Consider the following 17,683-nt stretch of genomic DNA (forward strand, 5'->3'; position numbering starts at 1 on the left):
AAACAGTGTTTCATTTCCAAGCAAAAACCCTGTGCACAATCGCTCTTGCAGGGAGTTGGAGGCCAGAATTAATAACAGGAAATGTCGATCTGTCATTACAGCCAGAATTTAAATACACGACCATCTGTAATTTTGAAAAGTTAATTAGCCCAATGTGCAATGCGGTCATGTTCAGGGCAAATGGCTCCAAAGTAGAGCTCTCCAGGCAGCCTGCCACTGTCTAATGAGTGTCTCCTGGTGTGCAGTTTTAGCGTTTGAACAATTTGGTGAAGGTTACATTTGAATAATTTCCAAACCTTGGTTAGACTATTGTTTGTTATGCTTATTTCGCCATGATTGAATTAAGACATTAGTAAAACAGTGGGAGGCAGATTTGGACTGCACTAAGGCAAATGTCCCAAATACACAACACACACACACACACACACACACACACACACACACACACACACACACACACACACACACACACACACTAACACTTTATTGCAGTGTCCATTTGACCACTGTTTAAATTGTTGTTTATTTGAAAAACATTTTTGGGGTTAATTTTTTTCATTTATTTTTCTTTATCATCTTTTCCTCTGATATCTAATACAGTGCCATGGTCACAGAATTGTGAAATTAGTGTATGAAGTGCAGGTTTATGAGATTAATGACTAAATAGTCACATCTTACTGCTTAATATAAAGTGGTCTAAAATACAGCTATAGGGATTGAATGATGGTGTGGAACAGTTATTTCATGTAGATTTTACAATTTATCGCCTGTATAACGTCAAGAATCTTTTTTTATCCAGCTCATGGTAACATATGTTTTAAGTATTGCATGCAGAATCTAGATTAAATAAAAAGAAAGGAAATCCTAATCTTTTTCAGTCTGCTCAGATCTCAATAGTATGAACGAATTTCTCTCCTCCTCTCCCTTACTCCCCAAAGAGTACTGCTTTATTAAACAGACACTCCCTTTTGTTCATTTTTTCTTTCTGACACTGTTTGCACCTCCCTTCCTCACATACCGTACATCACACTAGCTTAGCATACACAGCTGTATTTGCCTTTTAGCTACAGTATATGCACGTCCTACTGACTTGTGGGTAAAGAAATGGTGCATAATAGAGATGCAATTAATGAATACTAATTTTATTTCCGTGTATGTTTCATTTTCTGTTCATCTTTTGTTCCCGCCCGGTATTGCATCTCTTATGTTCTCCCTCCATCAATTCCTTTGCCTTTTCCATCTTTTTCATGCCCAGGTCAGCTATATTTAGCGTCAGGTTAACTGCTCCTATCAAAGGTCTGATTTGTATTCTTTGCATGAAACTCTGACTCTGGCCTTGGAACAACACAAACAAAAGGCCCCGTTTGAATATTCACTGAGCCCACTGGCTTAAGAATCAAAGCCCCCTCTCTGCCCCACTGCCAGTGGCACCACCTGCTATAGAGAAGGAGGGTGGGTGAGTAGAGGATTGGGGGCTGGAGAGGTGTGGTCACTGAAACTTCAAATCAAACATCACTTCTACTGCTTGGTCTCAGTCATCTGGTCTTGTAGCAAACTGTGTGGCAGCAGTTCCAATCAAGAAAGTATGATGAACTGGCGGCTCAGATTATGACATATTTTACATACTCCAGCACATTTTAAATGATGTTTGCATAGCTCAGCAACCTTAATAACTATACATTCTTACTTTTATTTTTGATGCTAGAGTTCAAAAAGTACTTTTAAATCATTGGATGCCATTGTGTACATCCCAAAAACATGCAGGGTAGGCTCTGGCACCCCCACAGCCCTTGTGAGAATAAGTGCTTCAGAAAATGAATGAATGAAGATATAAATACAAACACACGCACACAACCGATACATATGTATTCTTTCCGGGGCGCATCTCTTCTCTAAAAGTTATCAACAATGGAATATGGATGAGCCATCTTGTTTTGCCTGTGCTATGTGTGTGTTCCGTTTACCACTGTGATGTATGACTGCAAATCTCAAATTTAGATGTGAAAGGCAAAGATCAAGCCTTTAATATACTATTTTGGTCTGTGCAAGGTCTGACTATAAGTAACAGTTGACATGTTTTACACATTGGAAATCAACATGAATATGTCAAGTATTTGTATGCTAAATAGCTGCTTAAAGTCAGATGTAGAATTTTGCTGTCAATTTTCCACTAGTTTCAAGCTGGTTTCACCTTGTGACTGTCAACAGTGTCCTAAATGAATTATGAAGTTATCTAGTTGTGATGAAGCCATTATAAATATACAGTAGATATGCTTCAAAGAGAAAGTAATTTGGCTGATGCTTGTTGTTAAAAGAAACACTAACAATTCCATTTGAGGTCATTTGAAATGGGATGCTGGGATAAGATTAATGAGCTCCTTACCAGGTTTTCTGGCTTGTTCTGCTTGACGTTGTTTTGTGTGATATCAGGAACACAGAGACAAGGGCAAGTGGAAATGAAACAATATGCTTACAGCATATGAATGCTAACACATCACTGTCCAAAGGAAGCCAGTGGAACAGAACAGAGGCAAATGTATTCTTAATTGCATTTTAAATATTGCGCTTGGCCTGCATGCTTCCGCAAGCTGGTAAATAACACAAGAGCAAATGCTGATTCCATGCACATATAACTCTGAATCACTCATCTATAATTATAGTTTATTAGAGAGATGTGGAAAAGTCTAATTTTCTTTCAGTTTACACCCAGCTTCAAAATACTTAATTTGAAATCATACATTTCTCATTCATTCATTCATTTTCTGAACCACTTTATCCTCACTAGGGTCACGGGTAATTTGAAATCATACATTTCTAATTCATTTAGTTTTTGCCTATAATTAATTCTGATTTAATTTATAATTGATTCATTTTGAGCCACCACAATATCAACTTAATGGTTGCCAACTAAATCTTGGAATTTTGTTTAGTTTTTTAACGGAGAAAAAAGTATTTTTGATCTCATTTATATTTTTCATGACAAATCACCAGGATAACTCCCATTGCATTTTAGCAGTAGCATTGTTGTCTACCATTTTATTCACATTAATGCACACTGCTTTTGCAATTTTAATGTTGATTGCAAGTTTTAAAATTGGATCAAAGCTAGACTAAATTTTTGCTTCGAGTTGTGTTAAGCTTAATACTTCTGTATTTAACTTCGGTTTGAATACGTAATATCTGGATTGAGAGGACGAGTATAATTTTTTTTTTAAATATATTTTTATGAATGCCGTTGAACAGGAAATGTTTCAATATAGTGACATGTTAATCTCCAAAAATCAAAATGTGGTTTGAATAGGAGGCCTAAGCAATTAATACATTTACTCGAAGAGAGAACCACATTTGAATAAAAATCATTATTTATATTTTTCAAGCATTTAAATGTCTTTAAATGAATCAAATGAGTACATATCACTTTAACAATTTAATTTCATAACATGCTGGCTGAGTGACACCTTGGACACGTTTTCCTATTGGTGTGATGTTAAAGTGGTCTGTAGATTGACATGTCTTTTATTTCGGTGCCTAAAAGTCAGACTACAGAGCTGTTCATTGTTACAATAAGATTGACCAATTATTCCCACAAATGTGTTGACAAGGCTTCATTTTTGAAAGCCACAGCTATTCATTTGTAAAGGGAAATGGCTTTGGATAACATAATATCACTTTAAATATCTAATGTTTAACAGTAAAGATATTCTATCTATGATTATGGGCAAAAAATGCACCCATTAACACTCACTGTCACACTTATGGGCAATTTAGAATGCTTGACTGACCTACCAGGCATAATTTTGGGAGGGTACAGGAGTACCCGAAGAAAATGTAGAATACAGTAACAGAAAAAAACATGAAAATCCCACACAGACAAGTTGGAGCCTGGTACATGTAACGTTTAATTTCAGATTCAGTACCCAGTCATCCACTGTGACTCCTATTGAGATTCATTTCATTAGCATTTTATAGAATTTTTTTGGGCAAGGGCAATACATATACTACAGCAGATGACTTTAAGATAGCAGACCATTTTGGTGACACAAATAATAAAAAACAAGAGTCACAGCCAGACTTGCTAAACATAAAGTCACATTGTTTTGGATGGAATAACTATGAAATGGCAAAATAGGTGCAATTTGAATTAGTTTTCTGCATGTAAAATTTCATTAGTGCCGTCATTTCCATTTTATGACATGGTCAGCATTTCTTTAATAAACCCTCTCAGCAAAAAAATAAAAAATAACAAAATAGGTAATTTTCTTGAAATTAGGGGAACTGTGCCACTTGTCCAGTGTTAATTGTCAAAGCACAGGTGCTGCTATGGTGAGTTCTTCTTGTCCAGTGCGTAAGGACGAGATTTAAATAATGGACCACCAGCGGAAACCACTTCAGTGTGGGCACAACAGAGAGGCTTTCCTTATGGGCGCCTTCGACACAATTGATCCTCAGCAAACACTTGAGAAAATTGCAGAAGTCCCTACCCCAGCTGCTGCCTTCCTTCAGATGATAAGGCGGCTCACTTTGAATGGAGAAGGGCCCATGCGCGTAGAGTTGGATGGCTCTGTGCACCCAAAGGAGTGTGATTGATGCCAGGAGCTCATTGCAATCCTTTCCAGGGAACCTCTTCACCATAACAGCCACTGAAGGCAACATGCGTTGACAAATGGATATGCACAAGACGTTGGAACAGATTGAACAGTGCCATTAAAATCTGTTTTGTGTTCCAGCACATGATTTTTCTTTCTTATACAATTCTTGCAACAACAAAAGATGGAGAGGCTTCTTTAAAGCTGACTTTTTATTATTTAAAGTTTTGACTGTGACCGAAAGTTTTGGTTCAATACATAAGGTTGGTGTATTTGATCCTTGTGTAATCAAATTGTACTGTGAAGAAAAATATTCTATATATTGGAATATCAAGTTTTACCTTGGTTTTACCCTTCTGCTGTGAAATGAAATGATTTAGTCACTAATAGACATTTGATCTTTTTAAACTGAGAGGGCTGGCAGCGAATGAGCAAATTATTTCATGCCAACACTCCTACTTCAAATATCATCATCAATAGCAGCCAATGAGGGTTTTGCAAGTTTACCTTATTTTGTCACAAGCCCATTGCATCAAGTTGTAAATGTTATTTGAATGAGAAGGAACCAATACCAACAAAACACAGTCATTTCATACAGTGTTACAAATAAATGTTAAATTGGTTTAATGTATTTATCGCACCTTTGTACAATAATAGTGAACTTACCCTGGACATTGTGCTCAGTACCATCACCCCGTCAACCCATAACCCTTCACAACATTATGGCAACAAATAAATAATATTTAAAGGCCAGGTGGTCATGAGATTGATAACATCTCTGGCGCGTGTCTGAAAAGTATAGAATTGTCCAACTGCTGCTTTGTAGAAGGTAAATTCTTCACCAGTGTGAAACCACATGTTCTGTACATTGTTGTGAGCGTTCATTCACACACACACACACACACACACACACACACACACACACACACACACACACACACACACACCAGGTCTGTCAGGTAACGACCTGATCCGTCACTCAACTGAGGGGGATTAGCAGAGGTTGTCACATTCATCAACGGAGATTCACATTCATGCTTTTATATTGTTCTTTTTAAATGATTGATCACACACAATTATGAATGGCATAGACTTGTTTTTCATTCATCCTGATAGGTAGGTTAAAATGTGACAGATGCAACTGACTGTGCTCAAATCTATCATCCTGGGGGGCTTACTCAAGGGGAATGCTCCGATTGTCTATTAGCTCAGTGTATCCATATGGTCACGCTTGAGTAGGAGAGGTCTTGAGCCTGGCATCACTAAGATTTACTGTAGTAGCAACAGCAGGTAGGTGGCAGTTTTATAGGTGGCCCTTTGTGTGAGAAAGAATCCTCACATCTACTTCTCTGGCCATTCTTGCATGGTCAAGATAGGGTACAGTGGCTATTCCAACCCCGAACTTGGAAATAGTATTAGATTGCAAATTCTTGGTAGTTCCTCAGGTTTCTTTTGTCTATGGATACCTGTGAACACACTGAAGTGTATTTGCATGTGTTTGATTTTTCTTAGGTGAAAACTCATGCCCATTTCTGATGATTCCATCGCATCGATTTGCAAGGCGTCCATTGAGGCATTAGGTTTCAGTGTCTGGAGACAGAGCAAGCAGACTGAAGATAGAGAGGATACTTTGATTCGGGTGGATGATGGTGGAGTGAGGGACGTATGGATACAAGGGTAGGTAGGTAAGAAGGACATGTTTATTTGATCTAATCAGAATCATTATGCAGCTAGTTGTGTTTATGCAATTGTGTCCTCCGTGGTTATGTGCAATGCCACTGGAAATTGCAGGAACTCTGACACATTGACAGTCAGTCATTGGGCTAAGCTATATATGAGCTCTATTGTTGGAGGGAATTCTTGTACAGTACAGTTAAGCTGCAGCGGCTGAATTCAGACTCACAGGCTTTGCCGTGTGATTTAAAGAGGAAGTAAAATAGAAGAAAAAGATTTTTCCTCTGCTGTCTCTTCCTCTTCTTTTATATAGCTCACTACTGGCTTCCTGGAACCTGACCATGCAATCGGATTTAATGTCCGTGTTTGTGCCTAGTTAGTGGTTTGTCTCAACCCACTCACTTTCTTTATCCTCGCACTCCTTGGCACTCTACTCTCTCTCTTTACTGTCCTCTTTGGCTTGCCGCTCCATTCTAATAGTCCGATAATGCAAGCCGTGTGGTCCAAAATGACAACACAACATGACAGTGCAACAACCACTGTGCTCCTTTGACAGGCTGACTGCGTATTGAGTTTCTGATGCTGGGTGTGCTGAGTATCGACGTGTTTGTCTCTGATGTTACAGGCACTGTTTGTGTTCCTAGAGTAAGGCCGGAATAGGAAGCATGTATGGGGGATGGGGCTGTACACTCCATTGTTTAATTTATCAATTGCACGCCCACAACTTCACTCATAGTTGCATTTGTATTCGTTTTGAGAACTCCCCAACCACCTGCATTCATCTACATTATTGAATGCATATTCTATATGCTGCATGTACACCTGGGTGGGTACGAACATTTCATTTCATTTTCAACACCGCATATCCTTGTCAGGGACGTGGGGTGCTGGAGCCTATTCCAGCTCTACGGGCAAAAGGCAGACTACACTACCCAGACTTTTTGTCAGTCGTAGGGTAGGAACCGTTACTTATTATCATTAACCTATTTTCCGGACTATAAGTCACACTTTTTTCATAGTTTCTTTGGGCCTGCAACTAATGTTCAAGTACCAGTTATGTTTTTTTTTCAATGACAGCTTGTTATGTTGGTTTTTTAGGCTGTAGTTATCGGAAAACTGTTATGTTAACAGATGCCTATTGAAGCTGTTGTACTCCATTTTACTATTGTCACTTTACCATTCATTTGTTCTTGGTTTCTGAGCAAATGAAAATTTACCCACCCAAAAATGCGACTTGAACTCCATTGCGAATTATTTATTGTTTTTTTTCTTCTTCATTGTGTATTGGGTGCAACTTTTAGTCTGAAAAATATGGTAATTTAAAAAAAATGATTTTATTTTGAACATAACCGGCAATAGATGTCAAATTCATTTGAACTGAGAGGCTTGGTAACATTTGTTCATTCGCTGCCAGCTCTCCTAGTTCAAATGGATTGAATATCTATTCTAGTCAATGGTAGTCAAAGAATTAATGACTCAATCCATCCCAATCTATCCATCAAATCCCTCACTCCCATCCAGCCATCTATCCTGGTAAATGATACCTGGCCCTTTGTAAACTTATCACTGTAACCATTGCCCTGTGCTGCTCCCTCTGTGTCTGCTCCATGTTGAACCAAGGAAGCGCAGAGTTAGCTGAATAATTGCTGTAGAATCGGCCTAATAACATTACAGTCGCCATGAGGCCGGGGAGGGGTCAGGAAGGGTGAAACAAGGGAGAAGGGTGCTCGGGGATATACGTACTATTAAGGGTGAGGTTTGGTCTCGTGGATGGGTGTTGGGGGGGACTAGGGGGAGGGGCAGGTGCATCACTAATGGCTTTTTAAAAAGGTTACAGCATGTCGCTCTTTCTTCATAATGGGGCCCAGGCTGTGCTGGAAATGCAATTTCCGGGAAAGATAATGCAAGGAGTGAAGGGCTGTGTATGTCGGGGAGGTTTGTGGTGGTGATCTTGGAAATGGGGGTGGATGGGTGCTCTGTACCCTGTGCTTGTATTCAAGTGAGAGAAAGAAAGAGGGAGATGATGGAGACAAAGATGAGGGACATGTAAATAGGGATGCTGAAAAAGGAAGGAGCAGGGGCCGAAAGAGTAGAATACAGGCGTGAAGATTCTTGATGGGGGTGGGGAGGGGAGGTGTTGCGATGGTACGGAGAGGGAGGGTGACAGATTTTTCCTGGATGTTTGAATAAAGCAGAAGGGAGCAGGAGAAAGGTGGCGTGGATGCAACACATATGCTGGAGGAGACAGCGTGAGTGTCGGATGATGATTTTCTGCCTGCCTGTTTAATCCATAGTTAATGACAATATTATCACTAGATACAGTGGCTGTGTAACGAAACAAACATTATCCTTCAACCCTTCAACTCGCTTTGCGCTCAGTAAGAGCCAAATATACTGATTAACCCCCACTCGACCACTGATATGAGCCTCAACTTTACTTGATTGGATCTCCCTCTTTTTCAATGGGGAACTGTAATTGCTAGCCATGTTAGAGGGAACATTTACACAATATACATTATGTTCTTGTCAACACAGCACACTTCGCTCTATGCCGCCGTAATACTTTCAATTTATTTCACACTGCGCAGAACACAAAATCGATAACTCACGGTTATGTGTCATTTCTTCCTGTCAAGTTTAGCCTGGACAATTATAATCTAACTAAATTATTATTGAGCTGTGTTCATGTGAGATGCCTGTATGTGTGTTTTTAAATGGGATGAAGGAAGAGCAACCCTGCATTTCTTTTTATGTTAGTAGAAAAGATGCACAATAGACTGTAAAGCTGTGTTGAGAAAGTAATAATGGCCTGTACACACAAACCCATGCACGTACACACACATGCACACACAGGCGCCTCCCTGCCTTCGACATCTCTGTCTGTCCCATCATGACTCATCCAGCATGTCTCTCCTTCTCTCCGCCACTTAACCACAATGATGACATGTGCTACTTCCTCAATGGAACGCCTCAGCCGACTGCTCCTCGCCTCCAAACTGTCAGGGGGAAACTGATGGGCCGAACCAACAGCACCTGCTTTTAAAACGCCGGCCCTGCATCTATCAGAAAGTAGACAATATGAGCTAAGGAATTTAACATTATGACTGGGAGTCCTTCACTCCCTTCAGATGTCTTGTATGTCCGCACCCAACTTGAGCCAATCTGCTATGAATATATTGAAAATATATATAAATATATATGCTGCACCAGTAATGGTATTCTGAATTAATGCCTGCATCCAATTGAGTAAGACAGATACCAGTTGTTTTCAAGTGAGCCATATTTAATATTTAACTCACTTGCTCTGCGATTGGCTGGCCACCGATTGAGTGGTAGGCTGCTTGGACATTCTAAATTGTCCCTAGGTATGAGTTTGAGCGTGGATGGATGTTTGTCTCTTTTTGCCAACTGACCTCACAAAAAGGGATTAATCGTGTGTAAAGTACGGAATCATGCAGTGAGTCGTGAATAAAAAAATAATTTGCTAAGCAGCATTAATAATGTTTGTGTCTTGCGTTATATTCTTTAGATGTTGTGTACTCTGCACTCCTTTAACACTCTATACATATAATATGTTTACATTCCTTATATAGCGTTTTGTATGTGTGACCATGTTTTCTCTTATTGCGTGTAATCATGTGTTTTATGAAATTGCATTGTCTTTTTAAATAAACTAAGCTAAACTCAAGGACTATTTATAATCTTCGGAATAATACCACGAATGTGCGTGAATTCAAACTCCTATCTGTGAGGCGGAATTTGTAACAGAGAGATTCACTCTCTGGTTTAAAAAAAAAATCTAAATTACATGAAGATTAAAGTACCAAATAATTTTTAAAACTTATTTTTACAACTAAGCCCTTGCAAATATGTTGCATTGTGCTGGCATTGTCTCATTGATTGAATTTACCTGGAAACATAAGCAGGGAATGTTGCCTGAAAATGAAATGATCTCAGTTCACAAGCAAAGGCTCGTAATTGGAAGTCAGCAAAGACCTTCACACAATTAACATTCCTAGCAAAGTAACAGTGGGTGTTGTGCTGCCCACACTAATGAGGCAAAAGATAAATAAGTAAAAATAAATAAATATAACCAACCGGCGCTGCAGGTGGCATATTACCAAGGAAACAGCATCATCCTTTGAATCTCTCTGGATGGGGTGCTTGATAGTCTTCTAAACTCAGCGAACCAGAGGTTTTCAGGAATTGCAGGTGCATATCTGCAGAGTCTGTAAGAAATGAGAAGTCAGCAATTACAGCAAACAGTACCTCTTGTGAGGCTTCTTCTCTCATTTAAGATGTCAATCAATTTGAACTGTGAGGGCTGGCAGCAACAGAAGATATTCACTTGCTGTCAGCCCTCCCAGTTCAAATGAATAGGACATCTATCAGTGACACACTCATTTTAAATTCACTGAAAAAGTTAATTAACACTTTATTCCTTAAATCAATAGAGAAGCCTCTTCGCTGTGGATTCTTGAAAATACGTGATGGGTACGTGATGATCCTTCATTGTTTCTGAGACTTAATAATAAATAAATAAAACAATAAATAATAATAAAACATAATAATAATAATAAAAATAGTCTTTTTAAAGCATGGGTGCTAATACTCTCAAAAAGTGTAAAGAGAATCTTTCTGTATATCTTTATGCAAAAAAATACGCCCCTCCACCAGCAATATTGATGATATATAGTGCCATCTTTTGGATGAAACGGGCAAAGGCATACGTTTGGGAGCAGCAGACAGAATATACATATGGCATACATTTTTTTGTTTACATACAGTGCTGTTGAATTTATGTGATTATTGAAATTGTACGTCATTTAATGTCAATTTGAAGTGATCAGGTATGCAGACATTCTGCCTATTTCCATTATTTGATGTTATATTAAATGCATATAAATTTTGGAATAAAAAATAGAAGCAACAAACTATAATTATATCTATGGCATGTCATTAACACATATTACATATTTTTACATATAATTACATATGCTGTATGACAGGACAATGATCTATTTATAGCTATAAATTCACAATGCATTGATAACAAAAAGAATCCCTTCAGATAGAAGAAAAAGTTCACAAAATTTGTTTTATTGCAATATCAATTTATTTTTTTCATCACACAATGCTTACAAAACAGACATTTTGCTGCAACAAGACTTGAAGGATGTGTTACCCTCAGCATTGCAGATCGGAAGGGTGCTGGTACTTTTTAATTCACTTTTCGCTATGCAACATCTTTGATTTTCGCTGAAATAAATATTGGTTTACAGGAAAGTAAACTACCATGCTTATGGTTGAAGATATATAGTACAAATAATTTGTTCGATTTGACACATTTAAAAAGCCAATCTTAGACAGTGACCAGTGAGATACAAAGCATCAATATTTATTGTGCAGTGAATATATCACCATACATTTTACTCAGAATGATCACCTGTTAACTGTGCTGTTGTATCAATACATTACTGTATACAACAATTTTAAGGCATTTCTGCTTGCATGATGGAAAATAACATGGTGATGTGCCTAACAAAATGTTTGTTTACTGACTGATACTCTGAGTCTCCAGAATGTATTTTTTGAGTTGTAAAATAATTGGAAAATGTTCACTTGAACCTAAAATATTTACACCGATGGATAGCTGAAATGCCAGCACATAGTATATAATCCAACAATACATGTCTCTTAAAAAAGTATAAAACTGTCTACACTACAAAATACCCCAAACATTTTAGTTGTTGTTATTGTTGCTATTGTATTTTTTTTAAATAACTATCAACTACAGGTTGGGCCTAATTTCCATGGCAGTTTTAGTGTGATCCCATCTCTAGTAAGCCAATAAATAAAATGAAATTTGTCCAGGCAGGAGAGTCAGTGGTGTTTGCCTAAAAATAAGACGTTCATTACAAGTAAAATATTTACAATATTTTACAGCTGGCGTATAAAAAGTATATTTACTGTAAATGTTGGGCAACAAAAACTGCATAAGTAAAAACAAATATAAGTGTGCACATTATTGTTTCTGTATTCTCCAGCAGAGAGAAACATTACTAAAGAAATGTCAGCTTTTTTGTAGGAATTGTGTCTATGGAGATGTGGGATGAGAGTGAAATTTGTTATGTATTCATTTGTAGTTATAAAAATGTGAGGAACAAAAGTATAAGTGGCCATTAAAGATCTACAGCAGAAAACATTTGAAATGAGAATAGACCAGGATGAACACTTAATGTTATATAAGCACATGAGAAAAGACAAATCAGACTTATGCCCTCAATGGATAGAAACATGGCATAATATAATCTTTCAGAGAGTTAGGAAATATAAAACTTGACATGCGGCTTTTATCGTAAAACCTTACATTTGGCTTGATTGTTGGTGTGTCCTTCGCTTAAGCCTTAAATCAACTTTATGTGCACTGCAACTGTGGTCAGAAATCAATTATCCAGCTGAGCAGTGTCATTCTAAAAATAGAAAGATATATTGGCATTGCCAAAACATGTTGTATTTAGCCTGATTTTGCTAAATAGTCTTTGTCAAAATTGTAGAGAATATGGCATTTCTTGTCACAGCTGTAGTTATTTTACAGTGTTTTGGAAAAGAAACCTGGCATCTGTGCTTTTTCCTTAATTCATTTTCCACCATTGAAAATGACATTCATCGTATTCTGTACAAGTCTGCCAAGAAATTGATCATTTTGTCTATGTAAACCTCAAGCAGTGCGACTCCTACTACCTTGTGTGAGTGAGGGCATTATGTTTTGTGTATGTGAACATGAGTTTTTGCATGTTATGCATGGATTTCAGAAACTGTTGAGAGGAAAATAATAATACAGAAATGGTGAGTGTGAACAGAGAAGCAAAAATTATATATGTGCTCATTCTCTGCAATGGTAAAATATACATTTTTTCCATCTAAATAAACCAGGATCAAACACTTCTATTAATTTAGTCCAAGGTAGAAACTTCATGATGGCAGACCAAGTCAATCAAACCTTAATTCACATTTAACTTTAAAATTTGGTGCTCTTTTCATACAGTGTACCCTATATTGCAGGCGTTTAAATCACCTTTGTCTTGACTTTTTAAATACAAAGTACGCATTCAGAGATGCATGCCTGCATATTTGCATTTAACACTTATGTGTCAAGTGTCACAGTTATTTTAAGATTCATAGTAACACCAGTGATCATTAAGCTTGCCATAATCGACTAATGGACAGGTTTTTTTTAATATTTTGTATGTCAGCTTTACAGTAAACTTCAACTTTGATTTGAGCAGTGCGAGAGAAGATCAGAACAGATGAAAAAGACTATTTTAAATGTATTCGAGTGTGTTTCCATAAAGTTGCATAATTACGGGAGGCCATTGGATAGTTGGTAATGCATGCCGTCCACTGAACCAGAAGTCTGATCCTGCTCTGACAACCCATTTTTAAAGTGTCTTTGGGCAAGACACTGAAGAGAAAATTCCTCCAAGTGTCACAGTAGTTTATCACCTTGTATGGCAGCAGCATACCTATTGTTGTGTGAATGTGTAAAGCGCTTTGGACACTGAAGTGGTATCGACAAAACATAAAACCAATATGGATTGTTACCGAACATATCCCGTGCAAGAAACAGGGGTTCACTGTAAAAACACGGACGGACATTCTTTGTGGTCACAGACTGATGTGTCCTTCCGAACAAAGCACACCAGTTAAAACACATGAGCTTCACAGAATTTTAAGAATTTTATATAAAAAAACGTAGAAATACACCAAAAAGGGTCTTGAAAAAGAAAATGGATGTTCAGGACTTTCGCTACGGTTACTGCAAAGAGAAAGTCTTATGAAAAAGTCTTGCCTATCGGTTCCCTGGAATATTGGGGCTTTGGTGGGGAAAGGGATTTGTTTGTGTGTGGATAAAAATTCGGTACCAGGAGTCTAGACTTGTGTGGAATAAGAGCGGTGCAGTGTCGCGTAGCCCCTGGCTGGATGTGCAGCACATTGAGGAGAGTGCTGTTCGGGCTGGTCTAGACTTCGCTGGAAATGGAGCGAGACAGTATGAGGACGTTGGGTTTGGTGGGGAACCGATAGGGCTGATGGTCATGTGATCTCAGTGAACGGAGACCTCGGTGAAGTCTGCAGGGGAAAGAGAGGAGTGAGAAAGAGGAGAGGGTGGGGGGAGGCGAAGAGAAGGATAATCAAGAGATGCACATGGATGCAGGGGTGAGAGAGGGTGGCTTTGTTGGTTGTGCTCATTTACATGTACAAAACAGAAATAGGAAAACAAATTAAGAGGCTGGTGAGGAATAAGAGAGTAAAGGAAGGGATATGAGAGCCAAAAAGACTTAAAGGTGGTTAGAATGGTTGAACAAAGGTGTTGTAAAGGGGAGGGGGTGAGTAAAGTGCTGGATTCTGCATGAGTGAGGGACAAAGGGAGCAGATTTAGAGGGAAGGGGCAAGGTGGGAGACACAGGAAAATAGGCAATCAGGTGAGGGTCAGAACAGGTGACAGACTACACAGGGCGCAAGACATTTTCCAAACACAGTGGCTATATTTACATCATTAGTACATAGGTAAGTATTTCTGAAGGCATGATTACAACAGCCACTGTACTTGCATTGCAAGAACAAATAGGACATGTACTTTTATGTCATCAATGCAATAGTAATTTTATTTAAGTAGAATTTTTTCTAGTACTTTTCCCACCTCTTGCAGAAATAGCCCTGTCCAAACAAACCATCAAATTTTGTTCCATTGTTTTGTTCAAATGTAACCAGAGCACATTTCACACCACTAGAACAAATCCCTGCTGTTCTCTTATCAACTGCCAGTGTACAGATTTGAAGGATTCATCTGTTATTATTGTTAGTGGCACAGTTGGGACTTCATTCACGCATGTGTGCTCAGTTGTTTTGGAGGAGAAAGGAGAAAAGAGGATTTGGGCATAAGAAAAGGAGTGTTTATCACATGGTCTGAGGCGTACGTGCATGCCCGTGTGTGTGTGTATGTGCATGCATGCAAACATACCCCGGGCCTTACCTGAGGGCCACTTAACTTTTCTACTGGACTCTCTACACAGGGCAGTGTCACCATGGGCATACCCATTGTTGACTCATGGCACTGGGGTAGTTGTACAGAAGGCCTAGATTGCATTTGCTGGAAGTTGTTAATCACACAAGTCACCTGGAGGAAGATATGGAGAGATGTTATTATTTCTCTCATTGAGATTGACAATGATAGATAGACATCCAATCATGTGGCTCTTTTCGTCAAGTTTAGATTAGTTTGTCACTAGTAGACGTCCAATCCATTTGGAGTGACCGATCAGATGGATTGGACATCAACCACCATCGGGGGCTGAGTTAAAAAAATGAAATATTAATTGAGAGATGCCTTTCTTCATGCACGTTCTGGTTGTACAATACCTTGATGGCTTTTCAACTCACCATTGGGTCACCAATTGGTCATCGTGTAGAACTTCAAATGGCAATTAGTCCGAACGATTCAATTTAAAGAACCGGTTTTGATTTTGGCTCTTTCATTGAATAAGAAATATAGTGATGCTCAAATGTTTTGCTTTATGTTTTTTTCTTTTGAAAATGACCAAAAAAAATCTACAAATCTTTCACAGAATTCTCATGGGTATTTCTGGGAATGCCTTCAAAGTTATTTTTGAAATAGTTTGACAACAGAGAATGTCTATGAATGTAGAACCTGTGTGATAATACTTTAAACAATGAAAAGGTTCCTGTAGTTCTGATAATCAACTTTCCCTTCTTACCAGAAAAACAGCAATAGCTCCCCCAGCGAAGAATCCCGCCAGCACATCAGCCCAGTGGTTGCGATATTCAGCCACCCTGACCACGCCGACGATCATTGCCAGACACAGCAAGGTGAAGCTGACGGTAGGCTTTGTCAGCCGTGTACCTTTGGTCTTGAACACCAGCGTCACATACATCTGTAGAAAAGAAAGTGAGAGAGCACACACAGTGGGTAACAGAAAAGCCAAACATTTTTTCCTCCGCGGGCCACTTCAGAAAAATCTAAGTATGCAAAGGTAAACTTGAAATCCAGCAATTGAACCCTCCTAGTCAAAATGGATGGCATTCCAGCCTTCTCATTTGAAATGGATTTGATATCTTATAACTGTTAATGGCAGTGAATGAGTTAAGGGCTACCAGCAAAAAAATAATCCTTAGGCATGAGGATATTGTAAAATATAAAGTGACTACCCCAGTCTAGTGTTAAAGCTGACAAATGCAACACAATGCAGGCTGCATTCACACATCTTTTGCGGGCTATACTCAATGATATTTTTCATATAATTTGCCAATTAAAACTAAGCATCGGGCCACAGTTGGCCTGTAGATCGTAGTTTGAGTCATCTGAGTTAAAACTAAATACACATTTGCTTTCTACCAAATATGTATATGACTGAGTTTGATCTTATTGAAAGGGTCAACTAGAAAATGTACCTTTAAATGAGAACACGAGATGGCACAAGTCTTACGGTTCTTTTCAAAAGAATGCATGAACCTACCACTGTGTACACTGCAGAGTAGACACTGAGCGCCGCGTCCTTGGATGGGAAAGATTTACGAGCAGACATGACAATGAGAGGATTCCCAGTACATGCCCGGCCCTCTGTGATGTACAGCGTGTTGGATTGGCAACCCAGCTTTGTATAGTTTGGTCGGCATGCTGAGAGGAAGTGAGGAGTCTGGTTTCCTGTCACCACCTGCCCAGCATTGGCGAAGATGCTTGTAGTAAATAGACCAAATGCATAGACACCTGGATTCAGAGAAACAGAGGAAATGTATCAAGCAACCAGTTATTTCATAGTGCTGGACTTTTATTGGCTGGCATTGACGTTGATAGCCGTCCAATCCATTTGAACCGGAAGGGCTTCCAAGTCTAGTAGTGACAAATTAATTCAAATTAACAGCAGAAGGATAAAGAGAGCCACATAATTAGTGATGTATCATCTTCAATGGCTTTGAAAGAATTCAATACATGAGTCACCTTTCATTAATTTTTGGACATCTCAGCACTCATCATTTAAAATGATGATGCATTTTGCACTTTGCTGGACAAAACTCAAACTGGCGGTCATACTGTGACTGGCCTCATTGAAGGCAAGGCTTCTAATAATGTCATAATTTGTTGAAATTTCAAGCAATTTTTACCAGTTTGCCTTTTTTGTTCATGTCAAAATGGGTGCTACTATCACAGGATTTGTTGTCGTTTTCTTTCTAAATTATAATTCTGAAGCAAGGGAATATTCTATATTAAAAAATGGTATACAAATATTTATAGGCTGATATGTTATAGGTAAAAAATATTTTTTAAATGAATAAGATAATTTTTTATACATATAATTTAGACTAGAATATTACATCATAGCAAAGATAGCAATTCATATTTATTT

General features: G+C 38.4%; 1 protein-coding gene across 6 annotated transcripts in view; it reads right to left on the reverse strand.

The window, feature by feature from the left end:
• Positions 1-9,815: 9,815 nt before the first annotated feature.
• Positions 9,816-17,683, reverse strand: part of plppr2a (phospholipid phosphatase related 2a) — a 32,550-nt gene continuing 24,682 nt past the window's right edge. For 4 of the 6 annotated variants that reach the window (XM_077618938.1, XM_077618933.1, XM_077618937.1 and 1 more), the window contains exons 5-8: positions 16,796-17,046; positions 16,037-16,213; positions 15,295-15,438; positions 14,346-14,666 (exon numbers count right to left, since the gene is read on the reverse strand). In XM_077618938.1, the coding sequence (XP_077475064.1) occupies positions 14,610-14,666; positions 15,295-15,438; positions 16,037-16,213; positions 16,796-17,046 (629 nt within the window). In that variant the 3' untranslated portion in view covers positions 14,346-14,609. Of the gene's footprint in view, positions 10,490-11,637; positions 14,667-15,294; positions 15,439-16,036; positions 16,214-16,795; positions 17,047-17,683 lie in introns of those variants that run through there. The other 2 variants (XM_077618935.1, XM_077618934.1) reach the window with 2 other exon arrangements.

Source organism: Stigmatopora argus, chromosome 14 (genome assembly GCF_051989625.1).
Source record: "Stigmatopora argus isolate UIUO_Sarg chromosome 14, RoL_Sarg_1.0, whole genome shotgun sequence".
NCBI lineage: Eukaryota > Metazoa > Chordata > Actinopteri > Syngnathiformes > Syngnathidae > Stigmatopora > Stigmatopora argus.